Source organism: Amia ocellicauda, chromosome 1, assembly GCF_036373705.1.
Source record: "Amia ocellicauda isolate fAmiCal2 chromosome 1, fAmiCal2.hap1, whole genome shotgun sequence".
Lineage (NCBI taxonomy): Eukaryota > Metazoa > Chordata > Actinopteri > Amiiformes > Amiidae > Amia > Amia ocellicauda.
In genome coordinates, this window is record NC_089850.1 from 41,008,888 (window position 1) to 41,031,920 (window position 23,033).

The 23,033-nt window shown below is 39.9% G+C and overlaps 1 protein-coding gene across 9 annotated transcripts in view; it reads left to right on the forward strand.

The window, feature by feature from the left end:
- enah (ENAH actin regulator) overlaps positions 1 to 22,301 on the forward strand; it is a 109,788-nt gene extending 87,487 nt beyond the window's left edge. For 5 of the 9 annotated variants that reach the window (XM_066705244.1, XM_066705224.1, XM_066705207.1 and 2 more), the window contains 11 exons: positions 4,649 to 5,025; positions 9,465 to 9,572; positions 11,998 to 12,317; positions 12,696 to 12,838; positions 13,182 to 13,227; positions 13,519 to 13,567; positions 13,922 to 13,988; positions 14,643 to 14,705; positions 17,417 to 17,501; positions 18,687 to 18,744; positions 19,346 to 22,301. In XM_066705244.1, coding sequence (XP_066561341.1) covers positions 4,649 to 5,025; positions 9,465 to 9,572; positions 11,998 to 12,317; positions 12,696 to 12,838; positions 13,182 to 13,227; positions 13,519 to 13,567; positions 13,922 to 13,988; positions 14,643 to 14,705; positions 17,417 to 17,501; positions 18,687 to 18,744; positions 19,346 to 19,383 — 1,354 coding nt within the window. In that variant the 3' untranslated portion in view covers positions 19,384 to 22,301. Of the gene's footprint in view, positions 1 to 663; positions 759 to 4,648; positions 5,026 to 9,464; positions 9,573 to 11,997; positions 12,318 to 12,695; positions 12,839 to 13,181; positions 13,228 to 13,518; positions 13,568 to 13,921; positions 13,989 to 14,642; positions 14,706 to 17,416; positions 17,502 to 18,686; positions 18,745 to 19,345 lie in introns of those variants that run through there. The other 4 variants (XM_066705275.1, XM_066705233.1, XM_066705215.1 and 1 more) reach the window with 4 other exon arrangements.
- Positions 22,302 to 23,033: the final 732 nt, after the last annotated feature.

A 23,033-nucleotide genomic window follows, 5' to 3' on the forward strand; every position in this document is an offset into this window, starting at 1 on the left:
CTATTTTTGAAAGCATTCTTACTTTACAGCATTTTTTCACACCTACCTAAAACTTTTGCATAGTACTGTATATAAACACACTATAATATGAACTACATATAATATACAAATGCCGATATGAAAAATATTAATATCGCCTCGCACATACTTATTTTACCATATATAAATTCACTGCTTAGAATTATTTCAATACATTGTCTAATTTTAGCCACACATTTTAAAAAGATGAGTAGAGAGTTTCAAATGTTGTTTTTTCCTATTGGCTTGTCATCACTGCCAACTATAGGTACTGGTGTGCGCTGCAAATGTGTGGAGGAGAAAAAAAAAAAGCAGGTGTTGCAAACGGCTAAAAAATTTTTTGAAGATTAATCTGGTCATGAAGTTTGGTCTGTTTTCATCATCCTTTTCATGGCATTCATCCCCTCCATTTTAAAACATGCCCACTCTTATTAGGTCATTTAATACTTATTGGAACATGATTTAACCTCCTTCAGGATTACTTCTTGACTACAGCCACTGAGTATGTGGAACAGAACACTGAATAATGTGAGGGGAGAGTCGCAGGAGTATTGAGCAAGTAGCCTTAATAAAGACTTTGACTATCATGATGAGGTCACCTGTAAGACTAAGGGACTTGGAGTAGGCTTGGACTGCTCAGTCCAGAGTCGTTCCTCCTGGAGTTTAGGTGAAATGATGTTTCTGGGGCCCTATGTCGTACTGTCTAGGAGCAGTGGACCTGATGTTGACAGACTACTGCAGTAAGTGATCCTGCTGTTCACTGGAGACAGGACTATTCCTACAGTATATATTCTAGTTTCCTGAAACCAATATTAATTGTTGTTTTTAGACAAGTTTGATTTTGTCCTTTGCCAGCTAAACAATTTGCAGTTTTCCTGTACTTTCTTTGTATGCCATTTTTGTGTATTCAAACATACATGTTATTTTTCAAAGCTTCCAAAGACTGACATAGAAGTGTTTTATATGAATTGGACATTGTGTGAATGTTTTCTTTGTAAAGGTGTACTTTCCACTGTGTTTTTGTTTATTTAAAACCATATAATCCCTAGAATATTAAATATGCAAGACTGAAGGAATAACACAGTAGTACATGTTACTAACTGAAACTTTTCATATTTGTCACGGCAAAAGCTGCTGCCATGATAAGCTTTTCCTTTCAAAACCAGTCTTTTTAGCAAACTTTTTGCCATTTTGCAAGTTGTTTACAATTGTTTTATTAACAACTTTAATACATTATTTTGAGAGTAAATATGTATACTTGTGTGCATTTGTCTGAAGTGTAGTTACTGCTCAGCTCAAACACATGTATGATTACATGAGTGCTTGACTCTGATAGTCTAGTTCATAATTATAACAGGCAGCAGGTGAGGCAAAACATTCCTTTGTATTAGACAGTATCTTTAAAAATCTGTAATTGCTGGTCCTTTGTTTGTAAACAATCCATACACATGACCAGTTACTGTTGATTTGGGGGCTGACAGCTTGCAGTTGTTTGGTTGTATGCTTACAGAGGATACTAATTTTAAACTATAGAGTTTCTTGTTATGTAGGACTGTTATGAACTTGTCTGCCAGAGAATGTTTGTGTCAGATACCGTTACTCACTATTAATAATGGACTCGGATTCAAATAGTGTCTTGCTGTAAAGAGCCTATTGGGACTTTTTTTCAGATATGGCTGTGCCCTGATTAGCATTTACAAAATTTCCAGCACAGATTTAATGGATTTATTTTATTTTTTATTTTGCATTGTTATAAATTAGATTTTTCCATTCCATGGAAACTGACAGAAATCAATCTTCCCCCACTCTCTCAAGTTGTCATGTATCACGCAAGGAGGGCTGATTTGCAGCAAAATCCATAATTAGTTGTTTCACAGTCTTTCGGATACCATATGTCACACAAACATGCATACTTTTTTTCTGAGTACAGAAACCTTAGGAAAGGCAGCTAACCTCTGCAGGGCAGGACAGCCGTCTTCCCTCTGAACATTCCAGGAGGAGAGCAAGTCCTTTGATCAGCAGCTCGGCTCAAATCCTATCGTCTTAAGTGACCCTGAGCACGGAATGTTCCCGATTCTTGCAGGATTCCACCGAATGATTCAGCAGCATGGCTTGGCAGCCCTACTCCAAATGTTAACTACAGGACTCACTGTTTAAAAATGTTCCATTGTATCAGGTAGAAATGTGACTTAGTTGCCTTTTATGTCTTTGTATTATGTTGGATGATTTAGACTTGAAAACTGCTGCTGATATTGACTTTCATACTAACAAAAGATCTTAAGAAAAGAGGGCAAGAAGCAGACTTCTTTCAGACCGCATTTCTTGTTGGGTAATCAGTACGCAATTGATCGTAGAACTTTATCAGACTTTTCCCTAAAGTATCTGCCTGACTGCTTACTAGGTTGGACATGGGACTGTAGTTTTTCATGCGTCTCCTAACATAGCCTCCTGAAGTCCCTTCTGTTTCAGTTGGGGTTATTTTGGTCCCAGTTTTGGCTGCTGGCTCTGAAGCAGTATTATTGGCTGACTTTATAGGTTATTTTCAGGATGTTGAATGTGAAAATATTTGGTAAAGTACATTCTCTTATCCACATTATGGATTCTTCAAATCACTGTAACATGTTTGTTGGACAAGATTTTCCTAACCCCCTAATGTTGTTTGTGTCTCTCTCTCTCTCTCTGCTAAATTCATAATTCATTTTTTCATATCTTAAAATCCATTCCTCTTCATAAGTTTCCTAAAAGGTCAACTTTGAGTCAGAATCTTAAATCATGAACGAAACTGGCGTTTACGACTCTGGCCTTGCCAGTCACCACGTCTATGTAAATATAGAACGGATCCATCAACGTTTAAGTCATGAAGCTTAGCGAGACTGAGGTTGATGGACAATATAAACTTGCTGAACACTGTATTGTGCTGATCACTTAATGTACACCAGGCAGGCCCAGCCCAATCAGAGACGCATTTGGTCTTCCAGCTCATTCAACTGACACACAGTTTACACAGCAGGCCTCAGATTCCACTGATGACGTTCTTTGATTTACACTCCAGCTGTTTCGGTACACATTCAAATTCACAGTAATATGTTTTCCATAGGCCCTGGAACTGAGCATGTTATTAAGCCTGTATAGTCTACTTAGTTTTTATAACTATTAGTAGTAGTACAAATGTGGATGTGGGCTGAGATGTGGCCAGCTTGCTGTTAAGCTCACGTGCAAAAATCCTAACAAATCCTATCTTTTGATTTAATCTCAACAGAGCCTCTATGAATTTATTTCAGATCTGCTGTGTCATTAGTGTAATACCGTGTTGCACATAAGGTCAGAGTTAATGCTTAATATTATTGGGGAAAGCGCAATGAGGGGTCAGCATTTTGGGCTTCAGCCATACTGCACATGTGTATATGAGCGTTGAACTCCTCCTAAGGTTTAGTTAGGGTCACTCTGCATTGGTTTCATGTATTCGAAGGGATGTAAATTAAATGTAGAGACTTGATTTTAGAAAGTTGTTGAAGGGTTAATGAGGAATAAGCATTTATATTAAATCAGGTGAAATTTGTAATCTGGTGTTATTAAGTTAATCAATGTTCACTATGAGCCAGGTATGATTACTTCACAACATTGTAATGAACGTGACAGTTGCGCTCAGAGTATCATTCTAACATTTTGTTATTGAGAAATGGGTGCTTTTTCAAACAAGACCTGTTTGATGGTGTTTTTGCTGCAGGATGTTGCTGCCCTCTACTGGCTACTTATGGTCTGCTCACAGGTTCACATAACTGGCATTCAGTCTCCGAATTGTTTTGTAGCTATATTTTTTCAGTATGAGTGAGCATGTTCAATGGTTCAGAATAAGTAATCTCAATATCATGCAGCCTGAGTGTTAAGCTAGTTCATTTGGACATTCTGTGAACTGAAAATGCCCATCTCAAGAAAACAAAATCAAGATTCAAAATGAGAACTTAGAATTCGTATATAAATGTATATAAATATAACATTTTAAATTTTGTGTATTCTTGAGGTTCAGGCTGCTGTTAGCACCTAAAATGTGTAAATTTAACATAAAATTAGGGTTACATTTTAGTCTGGGTTAAAATCACACTGGATCTGATGCATCTGATTTTTTTTTTTACATATGTAAAGGGGAGAAAACAAACAAAACAAAAAAATAAAATATAGAATGACGATAAATGGCAAGCTATCGCAGAGGAGCTTGGCATGAATAGTACTTATTGATGTAGCTAGAATTCTCCTAGAAACACAAAAGTGACCTCCGTTATTTACAAAGATTTGCACTTTCAGATAAGTAGTTTTAATAATGAACCATGCATTCACCAGCACAAGAAGGGGAATGGCTATGTATCTAGTTGCATTTTTAACTGCAACTGACGGTCAACTTTTTAGATGATCGGATCTAGTGGCAACGGTCTTTAGTGTCCCACTAAACTTGACTTTCTTAATATTGCGGTTGTTTTTCTACTGACTAAAGTGCAATAGTGTGTAGGTTTGTAGTGGCCTAGCTTGGCTTCTTGGTGTTGGCTAGGGTTAGTGTTCAGGGAGCTGTTACGGCCTAAAATAGTGAAGATTGCCTATTTTTATGTATTTGTATGTGTTTTGTTTTGCTTTCCAGGCAGCTGCAAGAGCAGCAGCGTCTGAAGGACCTGGAGAGGGAGAGACTGGAGCGAGAACGGCTGGAGAGAGAACGCCTGGAGCGGGAGAGGATGGAGCGGGAGAGGTTGGAGAGAGAACGCCTGGAGCGGGAGAGACTGGAGAGAGAGAGGTTGGAACGAGAGAGGCTGGAGAGAGAGAGGTTGGAGCGAGAGCGTGCAGAGAGGGAGCGTGCGGAGCGAGAGCGGCTGGAGAGGGAACGACTGGAGCAGGAGCAGCTGGAGATAGAGCGGCTGGAGAGGGAACGGCTGGAGAGAGAGCGGCTGGAGAAAGAGCATCAGGAGCAGCTCGACAGGGAGCAGATGGACTGGGAGAGAGAGCGCCGCATGTCGAATGCTGGTAGGCACCCGCCACACTCCTTGTATTTTACAGAGTGTTTCAATGGCATCTGTGTCTTGAAGTCTCCTTTGCCGAGCTGGACAGATTTTGGCAGACGTGCAGCAGATGAGAGTTGCTCAACATCGGCGGGGTTTCTGCAGGGAAACTCCCCTGTGAATAGTTCAGAAAGTCGTGTACCAAACACTTAAATGAACCTGACACTGGCAAGATGACATGGCAGTGATTCTGCCCTACTCGCACTCCAGACATTAGCATAATTTCATTATTTTCCTTTCCTGCTTTCTGCCCATCTGTTGGCAAATTCCAAACTCATTAGTACACAGCTTGTGTATTGAGGGCTCTGAAAGAGTCGATCCTGAATCACTGGGCAAATTAGCAAGATCACCCCCGACCCCTTGTCAATTGAAACTGTTCTCCAGGATGAGTTTCATTTTATACAATGTTTTAAACTTGGACGGTCAGTAAAATGTGCCCAGCAGACACACTGCAGCGAAAGGTAGGTTAGTGCAACACAACAAGGCAGAGTAAAGCCTTTTGGGTTTTTGATTAAATGTAGCCATGACATAGCCTGTACTATTTGACACAATATAATGTGTATCACAGCATGGCCCAGTGTCTCAGATTGGTACTTCAATAGCAGATTTAAAAGATTATTGCTATTGTTATAAATCCTTTTGTTAAATGGAGTGTGCATGGCATCATCCAGTAAAAGATTCAATAGCCAGAGGTTTGCATTAATTAAATGCTTTGACAACTGCTGTGTTTTAGTTTTGCTCTGTTTGGGGGAAATGTGTGTAAATGCTCATTCCAGATAGTTTGCTTGAAATAGAATGGTTTTTAATTATAGGCTATTTGTGAAGGTTTAACGTTGAGATTCAGTGGAGTGGTATGTTAATTAAGCACATCATTATAACAGTGTTTCAATCATGGACTTCTATAGTGGGTCATGTTTCTCAGTGTGTGGGCTATTGAGATATGTGTCTGGCACAGTAGTGTTGTGCACTTAAGTGGTTGGCACTGTGAAATCAGAGTGGACTGGCCCAAAGAAGTCCACGTAACATGACACTGAGCTCTCCAGCCTGCTCTGAGGTACAGTTGTAGAGTATTTTGTAAGTGTGCAGGTACTTTTCACGCCATCTGATCTACAGCTTCCTGATCACATCCAGGATGTCCACAGTCTTCTGACCATTAAAGGATATCACAAAACCAGGGCCCTGCAGTGGGTAGTGTTTGAGGTGCAGTCAGCTGGGGATTCTGTGGAAACTGTGTCCTGTCACAGGGTGGCACTGAAACTCTGCTGCTGGCGCTAAACTTGGTGTGTGGGGCTTGTCTGACACATGTGGTCTTTGGATCTCAGGCCAAGTGTGTGCAGGGCAGCAGGTGCTGTGGTCTGAATACTAGTCTGTGACTCCTGTGGCTTTGCCATGTGCCTGCGATTCCATAGTGTTCTGAGCAAGAGCTGCATCTGTCCTTTGCCTTACACCTTAGCTGTACTGTTTGTAGTGTGACCTTGCGTTGTGACAAGAAGAGGGGGCCTATAGTGTTCTTTGCTCCTTCTGAGCACTCCACCACTCTGACACTGAACAGCAGTAAGTCTTATGAGAGTTAAAGATTTATCATCAAACTGGGAAGTCCTCCTACACAGCAAGGCAGCTTTGGTGGAAAAAATAAAAAGTGAACCCATGAATGTAGCAGCTGCCCTGTTTTTGAAAGGAGGCTGGTATGTAAAGTGATTGATAAATCAACTGAAATCAATAGCACATGTTGGAGCACCTGTTAGTAATGAAGATGTTATAAATGATAGATGATATAAAAGTTATAAGTAGTCCCAACTCACAGGCCTACAGACTATGGGCTACACCAAATCAAATATTTGATCCACCTGCAAATTGTGAATTACAATTTGTATCCTATTGTTTTGATTTATAAAAAGTAGAAAGTGGCTTTTAACAATTCGTTAATGTGATAGGATACAGGTTTGTACTTTGTGATTCACTGGTAGATCAAAGTTTTGATTTGGTCTAGCCCTGTACTTTCTTATTTATGTTTCTTATTAGACCCTCTGAAGGAAATGTTCAGTCCCAGGGATCTTGAATCGCACAGCGATGAATAGAGAGCAGTGTGGAATTGCCATGTGATGATTCCAGGGCTGCATTCTCAACCCATTCACCTTAACCACCGTGTGACGAAGCAGAGCACAAATCAGTATAGTGAATTTACCTTTGTTAGGACATAGGCTATTGCAGATTAATTGAGGACACTAACAGGAGAGTTATTGCAGCTGTACTGTGGAGTCAGTTGGGAATTGTGTGCTCCATGCATCAGCACTGTGGGGGGTTAGTTCACTAATAATTGTGATATATTTAAAATTCATATGTTTGGTAAGATGTTCATTACATGAGACAGTTGATGCATAAAAACAAATGGTGAAACTACCTAGAATTAATTAAAGTGAAATTAGGTGATTTAACTAATTACCTGTTCCAATGTGTTTATATTTAAGTCATAATATAAATCCATAAAATGCAGTTAAAGGTAGGATGGTGTAATGAACAAGCACTCTGTGGGTCATGGCCAGGGCAGCTTTGAGTATTAAGCCTCAGCAGCTGACACAATCAAATCAGACTTTGACACCGGAAGGAAGTCACGCACACAGTTATGTAACGCAATGCCCCGTTTCCACTTCTCTGATTGGGGCTTAAATCTTACAGGTGCCCTAGTACTGATCTGAAGAGGTTGCTTGGATGAATCCTGCTATTACCTTTCTTATTTTTGCTTGCAGTTCTAATTAATTCCCTTCCCATTTTATTTAGTTATTTTAACAAATTGAATGTGATTCCTGGTATCTTTCCTCCAGTCAGAGTACATTTGATGTTCACTAGTCTTCTGAGTTTTGAGTTATTATCCAGCAAAGATTCAAGCAAACCAGTTATTAGATATAAATCAAATGCATATGGTTTTGGCAGGGCAGTTGATACAGGGCTATTCTTGATGGGTGTGTCCGAGTGCGGAAGGGCTTTTTTTTTTTTTCAGCAGCTCTGCCATTTAGCTGTTTTACCCAAACGGGGGATTTTTCTCTCATTGTACCAAGAGTCTCTTTGCCATACAGTAACAAGGCGTGTGCTTTTCTGGCTGCTGCAGTCGTTCACTCCGTTTGTCCAAATGCCTCTGTCATCTCCACATACAAGGTCAACTGGCCTTGGATGAACCCATCATTTAATTCACAGTATATATACAGTCCCACTGTCAACTGATTTAAAAAAAGAAAAAGAAAAATGATGCATTAATGAATTGTCAATTGAATATGTCGTTTCTAATATGAGTTGCTTCTACCTTTAGACTGACCAGCTGAAGATTAGAAATGTACAACGAGGGCTGTAATACCAGAGAGACCCAGAAATAAGAGCATTCAGTTAAACTGTTAGTTATTCCAGCAAGATCTGATGTACACCCCTAGCATTTTATTAGACTTTATTGAAGCTTATTGTCAAAAATATATGAACACTATTGTTGGCATTTCAAAGTGCAGTTTCTTCTCTTCTGTATCAAGGTCTAACCTTTTTCTTACTAACTGTAGAATTGATTTATAAATTATAATACGGTCTAGTCTCTTTGCTGGTTTTCTTGCTTCATTTGCCCCCTCTTTCTTTCTCTCTCTCTCTCTCTCTCTCATGCTGTCTCCCCCCCTTCTTTCTTTTTTCTCTCCTGTTTTCTTTCCTTCTGCATGGCCACCGCTTCCTTCCTCCTGTCCTCTCGTCTGGCGTGTTCAGCATTTGAGTGCACCCTCTACACCACCCCGCCCCCCGACTACTCCAGCTGCCAGCCTCCTGCCGCCCCCCCGCCTTCCTACATCAAAGCAGTGTCCTCCCCCATGTCGTCCTCCCACCCCTCCACCTCCACCACCACTCCCCCCACCCCGCCCTTGCGCCACTCCGCCTCCCGTTTTGCCACCTCGCTGGGCTCTGCCTTCCACCCTGTGCTGCCCCATTATGCCACCATGCCCCGGCCCATCAACAAGCACCCTGCACCGCCCCCCCCTACGCCACCGCAGCCTCCTGCTCCCCCGTCCACCAAGGCCTTCGTCTGGTCTGCCAGCAACTTCAGCCCCCTCCCTCCATCCCCTCCTGTTATGATCAGCAGCCCCCCAGGGAAGGCCACCGGCCCGCGCCCTGTCCTCCCCATCCCCGCCCCCAGCCCGCTGTCTCAGAAACCCCCCTCGCCCTCGCTAGCTGCTCCTAGTGGACAATCAGATTCCCCCCAGCACCCCATCCTGTCCCCAGTGTCCGCCCAGCCCCCTCCCCCTCCACCTCCCCCTCCGCCTCCACCCCTGCCCCCTCTCACCCTCTCCTCCTCCTCTCAAGCATCTCCCATGTCCCCCGTTACTCCCCTTGTGTGCTCTCCCTCATCCCAGCCTGCTGTTCTCCCTTCTCCTTCCGCAGCTTCCCCTGCCTCCGCTGAACACTCTGTAAACTCTGTGCTGGGAGAGTCCAGCCCCTGTGCTCCAGAGCCGGCGGCCTCTCTGCTCACTGATCCTCACACCCAGCCGGGTAAGGCCTTTTCTGTCCGTCTCTCCACCTCCTCATACTAATGAACTAATCAGCAGGAGAGGTTTATTCTCGCAAAGCCAAGCTCAGCTGAGGAGAAGGTCCCTATTGGTCATTGTTCAAACTAGTTGCAAAAATAAAGCATGGTGCCCAAAGCGAATTGTAGATGATATAATAAAATGACACCGTGTTGTGCTTAAAATCTGCAGGAATTGCTGATGTGCCTCCTGATGGCTTGGTAGGAAGATACCTTTTCAGTGTTTCTTGAGGGCGATGTTAAATAAATTGGTTGTAATCTGTGACTATGGTCATTAAAAAAGACTTATGTAAGTCTCCGCCATATTTTAAGCAATATTTTAAATCATTGTGTGTAAGTGGCTCTTCAGTGGTAAGATTTCAACACACACCCATTTAATTTCAAATATTTTATAGCCAACAGATTCACGCTAAAGTAATTCATTTTCATCCAGAAAATGAATGCTGGAGGATTTACAATAGCTTTACAATGGGGCTTTGGGTGACAATATCTGCCTCTTTTAATTTAACAAAAGTTCAATATGTTTAATTGTTTGTTTTTGGTTTTCTATGATTCGTGATTTTATTTCATCATTTCCATCATTAGTCATACTGTTTAGTTATGTTTGTGCATCCATGAACATTACCATATAAAGTATGTCACATTTGATTTATCCTTGATTCTGGACTCCACTTAAGTTGGAATAGATTGACAGTGATCAAACAGGTTTCTAAAAGGTACATTTAAAGAGATACAATGATCATAAAACATGGCCAGCTTTAGGTATAGGAGTTGGACAGTAGATGGCTGTGTAAATACATGGTGTGTTTGGGGTTTTTTGTCATGTGAGAGCAAACAACTTAAGATTTTTGCGGTCTGTCTTCTGGTGTCACTGAGAATTCAGCTGTAAAGCATTAGGTAGTGAAACAGTTGCTGTGATCTACTTTAATTCTCCTTTTTTAATGCAAGATATGACTGCACTGATCATGTGAAGTGTATTTAACTAGACAAGAATGTACACACAGATGGATGTGTTCATATTGTGACTTTTCAGGGAATGCTGTCAGGTTTTACACTAACCAAGGACACAGAAGTTACAATAACTTAGGCAAACCAGAAATGCTCTTTTGTTGTAGACTTGTGGGATGACATTTGCACTTTTTCTATTTTGTTTTTTCTTTTTGCAAAGTTACCATATAAGGGAAGAATATACAATTCACATGATTTCTTGTGCATGACATTTCCCCCTTAATATTGGTGGCTGTTATACATGACAACAGCACTGTTGGCTCCATTTTATTTTTATTCGTAATAGGAAGTCAGACTTCAGTCAACAGGTTGGATTCACCCTACATTTGCCTCCTTAATTTGATGGCATCTAAAATTAGAATGAAAATGTTCATTTGTAAAATATCAGTTTTGTACGGTCTAGAAATTGTATAGATTATTTTACATAACAAAGGATGTAATCAGTATAAAATTATAGGAGTACTTTTGGCAAGTGATCTTTTGCAAAACAATGACCAAGCTAAATTTATTTGATCATGATCATGTTTCTGCTTTGAAAATCCATGAAATGATCAGGAGAAGCAAAACCTCCTGAAGCAATGTGTAAACTGAGCTGCTATAGACATCACAGAGGAGCTGGAATACATAGTCAATTCACTGAAAATACTCAAGGACAGAACTCTAAATATAACTGGTTCACTTGTTTCATAAAACCTCATTCCTAATGCCCTTCATTTCTGTGTGGTTTAGTAATCAGATTATTTTTTCTCATGGCATGTCAAAAAGGGAATTATGACAATCTTGGAATCTTTCTTTTTTTTGTATTTGTGCCTAGAGGATTCTTTTAAAAGAAAACTAAACTTTTACATACATTTTCAAATCTCCTTTGTTTGAAATGGATACAATTTAGAAAAAATGCTGATTCAGACATCAATTGCCATATCTATTCTTTTGAGGATTATTTCCTCTCTGTGGTTCAGCTGTTAAAGTCCATTCACTTGTTGCCGAGAGGTGTTTATGTGCCCGACATGGGCTGAAGGTGAGAGGAAGCACTTCTGCACATCATGTTCATCTTTATTTCTTCAGCTCAAGTTTTAGCCGCATCCAGTCTCTGAGTGGTTCAAATAGTCTTTTAGCTTAAATGTTTGGAAAGGTCTCCGTGACCATATTTATGATCAGATCAGTCGAATTAGGCCATGATTACACCACCTACACTTACAAAAAGAAAGAGAAGGTAATGAAGTCTGTTGATTGTGCTGGAGACAGCAATATTTCGAAACCTGGCCCCTCTGTGTGCTTTTTGTAAACCGCAGACAATGGAGAAAAGTACTCCTGACACAGCTTTTTATGAAAGGGTACCTAAATTTGATCCTGACAGTTAAATCTCCTTTTCATCCAAAACAGATGCAGTGCAGGGGCCACCTGCTCCCCCTCCCCCACCTCCTCTCCCTCCCGGTTCCACTGTGACTCCAGTAACTGGACCTCCTCCCCCTCCCTGCCCACCGCCGCCTCCTCCCCTGCCTCCCTCTCTCCCTGCTTCAGGACCCCCTCCTCCTCCCGGTCCTCCCCCTCCCCCACCCCCACCCGGACAAGCCCCTCCGCCCACCCCTCCGCCCGCCCCTCCCCTCCCACCTGGTGGATTCTCCCAGGCCTTGGAGGAGAACCGCCCCCTGGCTGGCCTGGCCGCCGCCCTTGCTGGAGCCAAACTACGGAAAGTGCCAAGGGTGAGGAGAGCCACAGGCCCCCTTTCACTTCACACCTTCACAGGACTTATCTATTAGCTTCTTTGTTGCTGACTTGAAGTTGTTGAATTACCCTACTCTTCAGAGAGAGGTATAGCTTTGTCTGCTTGTCAACTTCATCTCTGCGTTTCACACGTACAAACAAACTTTTTTTTTTTTAAATAAGTATCCGGGATGTGCTATATTTGTTTCTAAACATGAAGAAATTGTTAGCATCCTAATTGATTTGATCTAGATCTAAGCAATTTTGTGCATCACCATTTCATCTATATTGAACCGAAGTACTCAACTTTCCGTGAGTAATTATGTCCAATGCAAAGCCTGAAGTGATGAGCCCCCCGATCTGCACTCTCCTCCCAGAGCGAAGAGGCATCGAGTGCTGCCCCCGTCGCTGTGGGCTCTCCCGCCGCAGCCGCCAAGGCCGAAACTTCCCGTGGCAATGGGCCCCTCTCTGTGGGAGGGGGAGGACTGATGGAAGAGATGAGCGCCCTGCTGGCCAGGAGGTGATACTGTGCTTCATTGCATTGCACATCACATGACAGTGGGAGCAGGGAAAATACAGTGTGGGGGAATGGGAAGATAGTTTGTATGCTATGACCCCTTTCTGTCCAGTTGCCCAGAAAATGAGAAGGTTTAAAGGTGTGAATACTTTATACAGTTTTACACACAGACAGGATTGCAGTTCATTGCTTGCCTGCATTTCACATCACTTTATACAAACTTCCTTCTTATTTACCACTGTGGATTAACCAACACCGGTCTTATCAACACCACATTATTTAGTAAATATTAACTTTATATGACAGCAGTTTGTTCACCTTCTTTTCCTTCACCATTTGTGTGCAGGAGAAGAATCGCTGAAAGGGGATCAACGCCTGAACCTGAGCAGAAGGTGGGTGCAGACCTGACCACAAGCATGAGGGGGGAGTTCAGTCGGGGTTTATGCTCTGTGTAATTTGTTAAATATGTGAACACTATACATTTTATATTGTAAACTTGCTTTTCAAAACAAAGATGAAAAGTCTCATTGCTTGAAGATGAATTCGAATGGCCAGCCCACACAGTACGATTGGAATCATGCATAGATGCAATAAACATTTGGGGGAGCAAATGTACAATTGAGAGGTTTTGTCTTTCAGTTCTTTTTAAGTATTATATTTACCAGTCTCTCCCCTATCAACAGGATGAAGCCGAGCCATCCACTCCAAAAGTCTCTGCGTCAGGAACACCAGGTGGGGATGGAAACAGCGCATGAACAACACATTCACACACATCTGACTGATTCGCATACAGGCTTCTCCCGTCATATTCTCAAAGGCAGCTACATATTATGGCTTTTCTTTATTTTAATATACTTAAATAAATGCATTTAGATAGCAAAACAAAAAATCTCTACATCTATATCTCTGATTATTTTGAGTAATTTTGTATTTTGTATTAATAACTTGGATGTCTTATTCTGGTTGTTATTGAGCAGTAGATTGAATTGCAGCCATTGATGTTTGAGAGTCTTGGTTATCGTCCTATTACACTGTTTTGCATTCTAATCATTTTGGATTTACTAACTCCTTTCTATTCCTATTTAGATATGGCCAGAAAACCTTGGGAACGCAGTAACACAATGAATGGTAGCAAATCGCCTGTTATTTCAAGGTAATGATTAAACACTAATGCCTCCACAAAGATCTCGTCACAAGAACATTGTTGTATAAAAATAAGACAGTTGGCCATCTGAGTAATGGAGGTCCCAGTTTCGGGCTGTAGAACATCTTGTGAAAGATGATGGACACAGTGGCTTTCCATGGGGGGGGGGGTGTCCTGAGTTACAACACTCGGAGGTAAATGGCTCCCTTCAGCAGTGCAGGGGCAAAGCAATGTTTATAGCCTGCCTATATTGCTTATTTGGCTTTCTTAACATGCTCTGGCTGCTGAAAATGTGATGTTGCAAGCCACACTTTCCTCAGGATAGCATGGCATATTGTTATGTTTCAGCTCGCCATAGAAGTCATAGCGTTTAACAGTACTAAAGTCTTCACTTACCTCTCTGCTCTTAAATGTTGCGTTCATTCAGGATTATTGTTTTTGTATTAGAAACATCATATTTTAAAATCTTTCAAATATATGTTATAATGTAACAAATTATTTCAGGTATTTTATTATTGCTGGAAAAATAGGTTTTACATTTTAAGAATTAAACAAAATTAAAGGCCTCCATTAATGAACCCCAAATGCCAGATTGGAGCTGATTGGTGTTGGATTGTGGGTACAGGCCTGGCCTTTTAAAAGCTAGTCTTTTTACTCTCACAGACGGGAATCGCCATGGAGAAATCAGATGGTTTCTGACAACAGGTTCTTTGACTCGTTAAACAGGTATACAAACCTGTAGAGTTTGACGAATGTATTTATGCTGTGTTGGCAGTGTTCCGTGGGGGGCAGCCTTTAAAAAATAAAAAAAATTAAGTGTTCTAACAAGGTAATTACCAGCCTGCCAGATTGGAGGTTAGTGCATCATTACTGTAAGAACTGGTTGATGCTCTTGCACAATAGAGGGATAATTAACTATGAACATCGCTTACAGTTCAGTTTATTGTGATGTCAGTGTATTACCATTTACATGTTTTATTCTTAAATGTTTTAATATTGAGCTTCCTCAGAAATAGTGTTAGGAGTTCACAGAAATGTAGGAGTGAAAATACTAGTTTATGTACCCAGCTGTGCATAATATTATCAAGGAATTCTAGTGTCTGTGTAAACCATGGTTAGTCCACAGCAGGAGACTGAGATGGCATGTTTTAGTTCTGCTTCGAAACATATAGGCACGCTTTATTTATTATCGTCTATATTAATGTTAATACACTGTATTCTGCAGAAATTGAGAAACTTGTTTTGTTCAGGGAAAGTGACATTTGTGAGAATTTGGATACATCAAAACCTGAGGTGAAGCTAGTAATTCAGATTTACTATAAATTAGTAATGTAATTTTTTTGTATCAGTGCAATCAATGCAATGGTAAGCCAGTGTTTTGAGATGGTGAGTTGATAGATTCTAGTGTTTCTGTGCAGATAGGAAGATGGGAATTAAAAATACAAACATTGTCTTAAGTTTATGATGAGGAACATAAAATACTTGAAAGTCACAACAATTTATTGCTATCAAATGGATAGAAATATAATTTTGTAGTTCATGGTTTCAAAAAACGTGTCTCTGAGCCAGGGTGCTATTTACTGTACAGACACTAGTACATTTTAAACATACAATGAATACAATCTTGTGTATGAATTCGATCCTGCAGACCTGTGTGAGTGCTTACTGAAGATCAAGCTGACTAAATTGTTTCGCATCATAAACAATATTTTAATACAGGATTTGTTCATGTACCATGATGGTAGATTAAGCATTTGCATTGTTATTTTATTTCTCCCGATGGCCCACTCACATGCATAAGCCAGAGCAAGCTGTTCAAAATCAGAGGTGAATTTTAAAGTGAAGTCCTGCTTACTTTATGAAAAGGCAGTTGGCATGTCTTCTCATTCCAGGGAGGCAATTCTTTCCTGTGTAGATTCTAGCTCTTGTCAAAATAAAGTAAGAAAAATAAAGTAATTTATGGTTCTTCTTTTGGCGATTACCTTGTTGGAATGCGTCACTGTTTCGGCTGACTCAATAACAAAGGTGCATGAGTGTGTGAGGCTTCTATATTCGTCTCTGCATGTTTGACATTGGCACACTGAGCCCTGAGTCAGCTTTTTGGAGTGGCTGAGAGACCCGGTTCCCCACGTCCCTTTCGCGCTTTCACACTCCAGTGGGTGCACTTTGAAATACTGTGTTGATTGAAGAAATGTTCCTGTGATGTGGGTTTTATCATTATAATCCTGTTAACTGATATGGTCCTGGTATTTTCACTGTCAATTTTGATAATGGTCAGGCATCCTGTGACAAAGGTCTGTGATGGTGGTTAACTAATGGTGGGACCTTGGTACTCTGCCACTGCCACTTGGTACTCTGAACACAGGCTGTTCGTTTGATTTGAAAAGAACATTAGTTATTTTCCTTTTATCCTTAAATGCAGTGCTTTTTAATAGGTTTCAAAATGTGGGCTAATGTGGGAACCCTAGTCCCATTTTATGAAAAACAATGTATTGTTTTCAGCCCCATAGATCGAGCATGATGCAGGGGTTAGCTGGTATCGCTTCCATTCTTCTGTCAAAGTAGTACTGAAAACCAGGATACATGGGATGTCAGAATATGACCCCACAAGCTGAATGACTTAAGTTTAATAATTAATGAGCTCTTCGGACAGGAAAAGGAGGTCTAACTCTGTACTAATGGTGATGACTCTCTGGGGTATGAATGTTTAGTGCATCCTATACACCATAATTTGTTCAGGACAGAACCAATAATCTGGTTAGTAGCAGTATATTGAGACGACTGGGAGGCACTGTAATGAGCATTTATCAGGATTCAAATGCATTTTAATGATTAAAATTCAAGAACTACGGTGGTCTGGACAGCTGTCCTGCTTCTTTGTAATGGTTTTGGGTTATTTTATAAATTGGATATCGTTTGTTCTCATTTCAACTGGTGGAAGACAGCGATTTAATATGGATTTACTGTTGGCATGCCGCCTTTGAAAAAGTGGCATAAAACATCGCCATTATTCGCAGGTCGAGTTAGAATATTAATTCCTTCATATTTGTACTTCGGAGTGGAGCCATTCTGATTTTGCAGAACAAAGAATCCAGACAAAATGGAGGGGGCTAAAAAGGCACGGTGCTTAGTGGAAGCTGGGGGTCCGAGGGTGGGAGGGGGTGGATTCACACACAGGCTCTCCAGCTGCACCCATTTTAACATACACCTTTTGTGTTTGTGTCTTGGTGACTGATTCAGCTAATGGAGAAAAAAAAAAAAAGGTATGGCTGTAGTGTAACGGTGTGTACTCATAGTCAAACAGCTTGGCTTTAACTGCTATGTATGTGGAGCTGTGATGTCTTGTATGTTTGCAGTTCATCCTGAGGGAAAGTTACACTGATGTGTGGGAGTAATTGTAAAGCATGCCTTTCTTACTGTGTTCTTCTGTTGCTTAGACCCAAGTCCACACCTGCGCCAGCTGGGTCCCTGAGTGCCAATGGGGTGCCAACAGAAGGTCTCGACTACGACAGATTGAAACAGGTAAAGACAACCAGGAGGCTGCTAAAGACATCCAGGACAATGGGTAGAAGCTGAGAGTAACAGATTAAAAATAAATAAATAGGAAAATTAGAACAAAAGTGGGGTGTCAATATGCAGTTCATATACATATAAAACTGGTCACATTTGCCAGTGTTAATAAAAAACATGTACTTTGTGCGAATGATTAATTGAAAGACTCCAGTCTGGATGTCTGTCTGCACTAGAGAGTAGGGTATGTTCCCTGTCGGTAATAAAAGTGGTGGTGAAATGCATAGCTGTGCAGTGGTATTCTAATTGATTAGAACACTTCAAGGGGGGATCATTTTTTTACCCTTCTAATGTTTTGGGCAATTGTCTCCTATTAAAGTAATTCAAAATTAGAAAGCTTGTTTGAACTGGATTTAGTAGTTGGCAGACACCAACAGGAAATGTTGGTTACCCTCTGTAGCTGTTCCTTTTTTTCCCCCCACTTTTGCTTTTTATAGTTTTCCAGGATTTTCAGTTTTAAACAGGCAATCAATCCAAAGTACAATAGCACTTGGCTGTTATATTAAATATGCCTTCTGCTGCATCTGTCTGCGTATTTGTTAATAAATGAATGAGGTGGGTGGGTGTGCCCAGTGTTTCCCAATGCTGAGACCATCCCCTCCCTTTGCTGCACTGTTATGAGACTCCCCAGCCTGCTGTGCCAGATAAGTGGAGTCTGTCTGTGAGATCACTCCCATCTTTGTTATCTGGGGACACAACATTAGCAATGCATAAATGGACTTTGAATACATGCACACCGAGTTGTTTGTAACAGTTTAGACCACCTCCAGATAGCTACGCTTAGTGTTTGAGTACGCCTGGGAAATTAAATGTCTCGCTAAGCTATGGACCGCCTTAATTTATTTGTAGCTTACGTACCGATGTCAGGGACAGATCTCCGGCAGTTCTTATTAACTATTGCTGAAATAAATGTGTTATACACAGAGCAAACTAAACTGAATTCATAGATTTTGCCAAAATCATGAATGGTTAAATGCAGCTGGTAATTGAGGTGAGTGCATTGCACAGTTAAAATGCCCATTGGTAAAGAGATGTGCTTACTGAACCACCAATCTTGATTCAAATTGTAAAAATAAGCCAAACCAAACAAATCTGATTGACCTGTATTGCTTCACTCTCTCTGATTCTTCACAACAGGACATATTAGAGGAAATGAGGAAGGAACTGACAAAACTGAAAGAGGAACTCATTGATGGCAAGTAGACCTTTTTCATTTAATAAAATTGTAATTAACAGATGAGTTGTATTGTTTTTGTCTCTGAATTGTTAAAACAGACCTTAAAAATGGTAAACTCCTTGTGTCCTAGTTTACCAGTAATAATTTTTGTATGCACGGTTATGGATTACACTAGCAACCCGAAAATAAATTAGTTTGAAAAATGTAATTGATTTTACACAGTGAGAATTTGTGAAAATTACAGCAAGTTCTGGAATGTTGCTTGTATTCCCATTATAAGATGTATAGTGAATTGTACCATTACACAGGGTTGTGCGGTACCCTGCATGTGCTCATGTTACATCAAAGCGTAGATCACTCTTTGTTCTGCTGTGTGGTGGCCTACATACACAGCTACATACACTGCTCAGGATTATGGTCGTGATGCCCAAGCTGCAGTTCTCTGTGTGCTGGTGTACCTTTAAATGCACATTAATGAAGAGCGGGCAAAGGACATTCCACAACCACAAATTGTTTTTGTCAGGAAGCGTGCATAGTAAGCGAGAAAGTATCTGTTCCTCATTTCAAAGTCTCTGACCTATGACCTCTGTTTTATTTAATTTGTCTTTTCTTTAAACAGCTATCAGGCAGGAACTGGGCAAGTCAAACACTGCATAGAAGGAGTGGATCACCCTGTACATTAACCTTTGACATGAACCTCAAGGTCAACCACAATTGTGACAAACTTTTAAAAGAAACAAAGAAGGAAAAAACAAAAAAAACATAAACAACTGAGATTTGTGCAAGAAGGATAAAAAGTATCAAGCACTACTCCAGTCTAGGAAGTGGGGGGATGTGTAGCAATGAAGTTCTTTGAATTGCTCCTCCCTAGAAGCTTCGCTGCTCCTGGTTTCCTGAAGACCTTCCCAGAGAGCAGGACTGAGTCTTAAGAGAAATAACTGTAATTATGCAAAGATGACTTTCTTTGTAGAGAACACAAAAAGGAAAAAAAAGAAAAAAATAATATTAATCACAGTGTGATAAATACAAAATCATTCACATTATGAATATGGAAGGTTTGCACATATTTGTGAATTCATTGCGAAAGGCACATTTGGAGGTGTGTGTGTGTGTGTTATGGGGAAGGCAGTGGGGGTAGGGTTGCTCTTTTTGAATATGAATTGGTGTGGGCTGTAGAGGAAGGCTGTCTTTCGGGATGAAGGACTGGCTATGGTCTACTGCTGCAGGACTCTGTAAAGCTCGTCTTCCTAAATAAAATACTCTTACCTGAATATGTACAATTTTAAAATATCTGCAAGTTGTTTCTTCATGTCTGTTCTAATGTAAACCATGGCCATATCAGGTAGCTTTATGGGATCATTATGGGATGGCCAGTCTCTAGGTCTCTTTGGCTTAATGTTCTGAGAAATGAACGCTCAGAAACCTAACTCTAATGAGCCCACATATTGCATTATTCTTCTGTTTGTTGCAGGTTGGTCAGGTGATTGCAAAAGTAATGCCTTCCTACATCACTGTAGCTTGTTACCAAATCTCAGACCTCTCCTTCATTCAAATCATTGGTCGATATTGTATATCATAAAGACTGTATCTGTAGATAGAGCTCCTAGGATTTTTGTTCTTTTCTTTGATTTAAACCTTTTTTTTTTATTATTATTATTTGTCAAATTATTGCATGTCAAATTTTGTAAAGTCACTCAGCCAACACAGTTTTGTTGTTGCTGTCCATTTATAAGCAATAAGTGTAACGTCACCATTCAGTTGCCTTTTTAAGTTCTTTAAGGCTCTTGTCTCCCAACCCCCCCCCCCCCCCGAGGCTTGAATGTTTAATAATGTTATTAAAAAAAAGTAATGTTTTATTTCCATTGAAGAATTTCCTTAGAATCAAATGCATGAATATTGAGACAGAGAAGTAGGTTAAGAAATTACTATCGGTTGAATTTATGGGTAATTCTTTTAGGTACATGGCTTGTTTCTCTGTTTATTTAGACATTTAATTCTGGATTCTACTATGGCAGATAATTTAATTTGTCATTAATACTGTGTTGTAGTTTTTACTGCCTCTCCACTTTAGAAATTTGGCTTTCACATAGAGCATAAAAATATGAGCCAGAATAAACGCCAAGTGAATTAAAAGCATAAACATGATAAAATGGTCAAGATGGTTTTAGAAACACTTTTCATATTTGTTTGTTGCTGGTTTTAAGAAGTCTACCTTACTTTGCCCTGTTTAAAGCTGAAAGGGACATAACTTTTTACCGATTTACTGCTCTGCAGCTGAATAAAAGCTTTGCAAGTATGTAAACACGGAAAAATATTACACACCTTGTAAACTGCAATGGATAATGTTATGTGAAACAATCAATCCAACCACAACCCCCCTATCATTTGCAAATGTACTCACTTCAGTTTGCATATTCCTTCTGCATCACTCCAGTCCAGGTCTGGATCAGATTAGAAGAGGCATAATTAATGGAGAAGCAGATGGTAATTTGGTAGTGGTTTATACTCTCACTGTTACAGTAAAACATGCTCTTCAACTCGTTAAGATACAGCTGAAGATGGGTGGCTAGTTGCAGATCATAAAACAGGTTCAACTAGTGAAGTCCAGATCATATGACAAGCTCTGTTGTCTTTACCTTTGTTGATTTTTAACCGTTTAACATATATATTTTGTGGAACCAACATGCTGAAAGTTTGTGCAGTGTTGAGTGTTTACAGCATAGATTGCACTTTAAAACCCATTGAATTCATACTGTTCTACTGGTGACAGGATAGCAGCCAATGCCTAAAAGTGACATTTTCACCAAAATCACCAACGACCCACACCATCCTCAATAATGATATTCTCCCATTTGCTGTACTTGTTTAAGCATTATTAAGAAAAAGAAGAGAACTTTCAGGTGTGTGATTTTAGGAACTAAAAGGTTTTTGATCAAGGTGAAATACATCTATATATGGATTAATCTGTTTGTGATCCTAATAGGTTTGTGCCTTGCTCTGAAGTTGAGTTTGAGTATGTTGAAGATTTAAAAATGTTTAATAATAATTCTAGAAGCTGTCATAACCTCATAAACGATTGCTTTTGCATTCAGTTATAGGTATTTAAAAGGGAGAACTGAGGTTAGTGTTTGTTTAGAGTACAAATGCATTCTTCATCATAATTCTTTTCTTTGTATCTTTTGTTTTCCTTTGTACCCCATGTAATGACTTTTGAGAAGATTACGGTGTTACTAGTTACGGTGATTTGATTCTGGGGCTGTGAGAAACCTAAACAATCGTCTCATAACTTCTCTGCAGTCTAATCAATTGAATGTTAAAATCAACATGCTGGTTCTGAACTCCTCATATTCCCACATCAGCACTGTAAAACCCTTTCACAGAAGAGGCGGCTGGCACAGGTGACAAGAGTGCCAGAGAAATTGTTGAATGTTTCTGAAATTCACTATTAATCAGTTTCCATTTATGATTATTTTATCATTCACATTGTACCATACTGTTCTGATGTTACATTTTAAATTTCTTACATGCTAACATTGTTTTGTTTGAGCGAATGAAATAAAATTGCAATACATAAACATCGTCTTTTTTTTTTCCTTTTGTATAAACTCATGAGATGTTAGTGAAAAAATTAGCATTATCATTCTCTGTCTGTCTCTCTCTCTCTCTCACACACACAAACACGAGGATAGCCTCAATCACATCAATGATTGAATCATAGTTTAATTATTTAAATAAAAACACCCTATTACCAGAATCCTGCCTAGCAGTTATAGTATAAGAGCCACTGCCACTTGTCACTCACTTTTCACTTTTGAGAAAAGTCAACCTAGTCACATTTCGATCTCCACACACTGTCATAAAAGTGTTTCTGCTTTCATTTCTCTTGTGTGGGGGATTTATTCTGCTTGGTTTGAATGTTAAGTTAACTATAGGTATATCTCGATATGATTTAAACTTCACGCCAAACTTTTTTTTTTTTTTTCCTGGTTTGAAAAATAAACGTATTACATTTATTACGAATATTTATTTTATGGAATGCTTGTAATTACACAATTCCATGGTGACATTATTTAAGAATAAAATTACCCAAACCTGTCTGAACTAAAACATCCAGCAAAACCCAGGACATTGTTGTGTGTTCCTGAAGGAAATGGTAACACCCATACTGTGAATCAAAGCATTGCACTATGATGTGCTTTTTTTTTTTTTTTTTTTTTTAAATCTCCCATTGAAATCAGACTCATGCTGAACTAACCTGAAAAGTTGTGGATCAGTTTTATTAAACAGTTTTTTCTTGTGTTGTATAA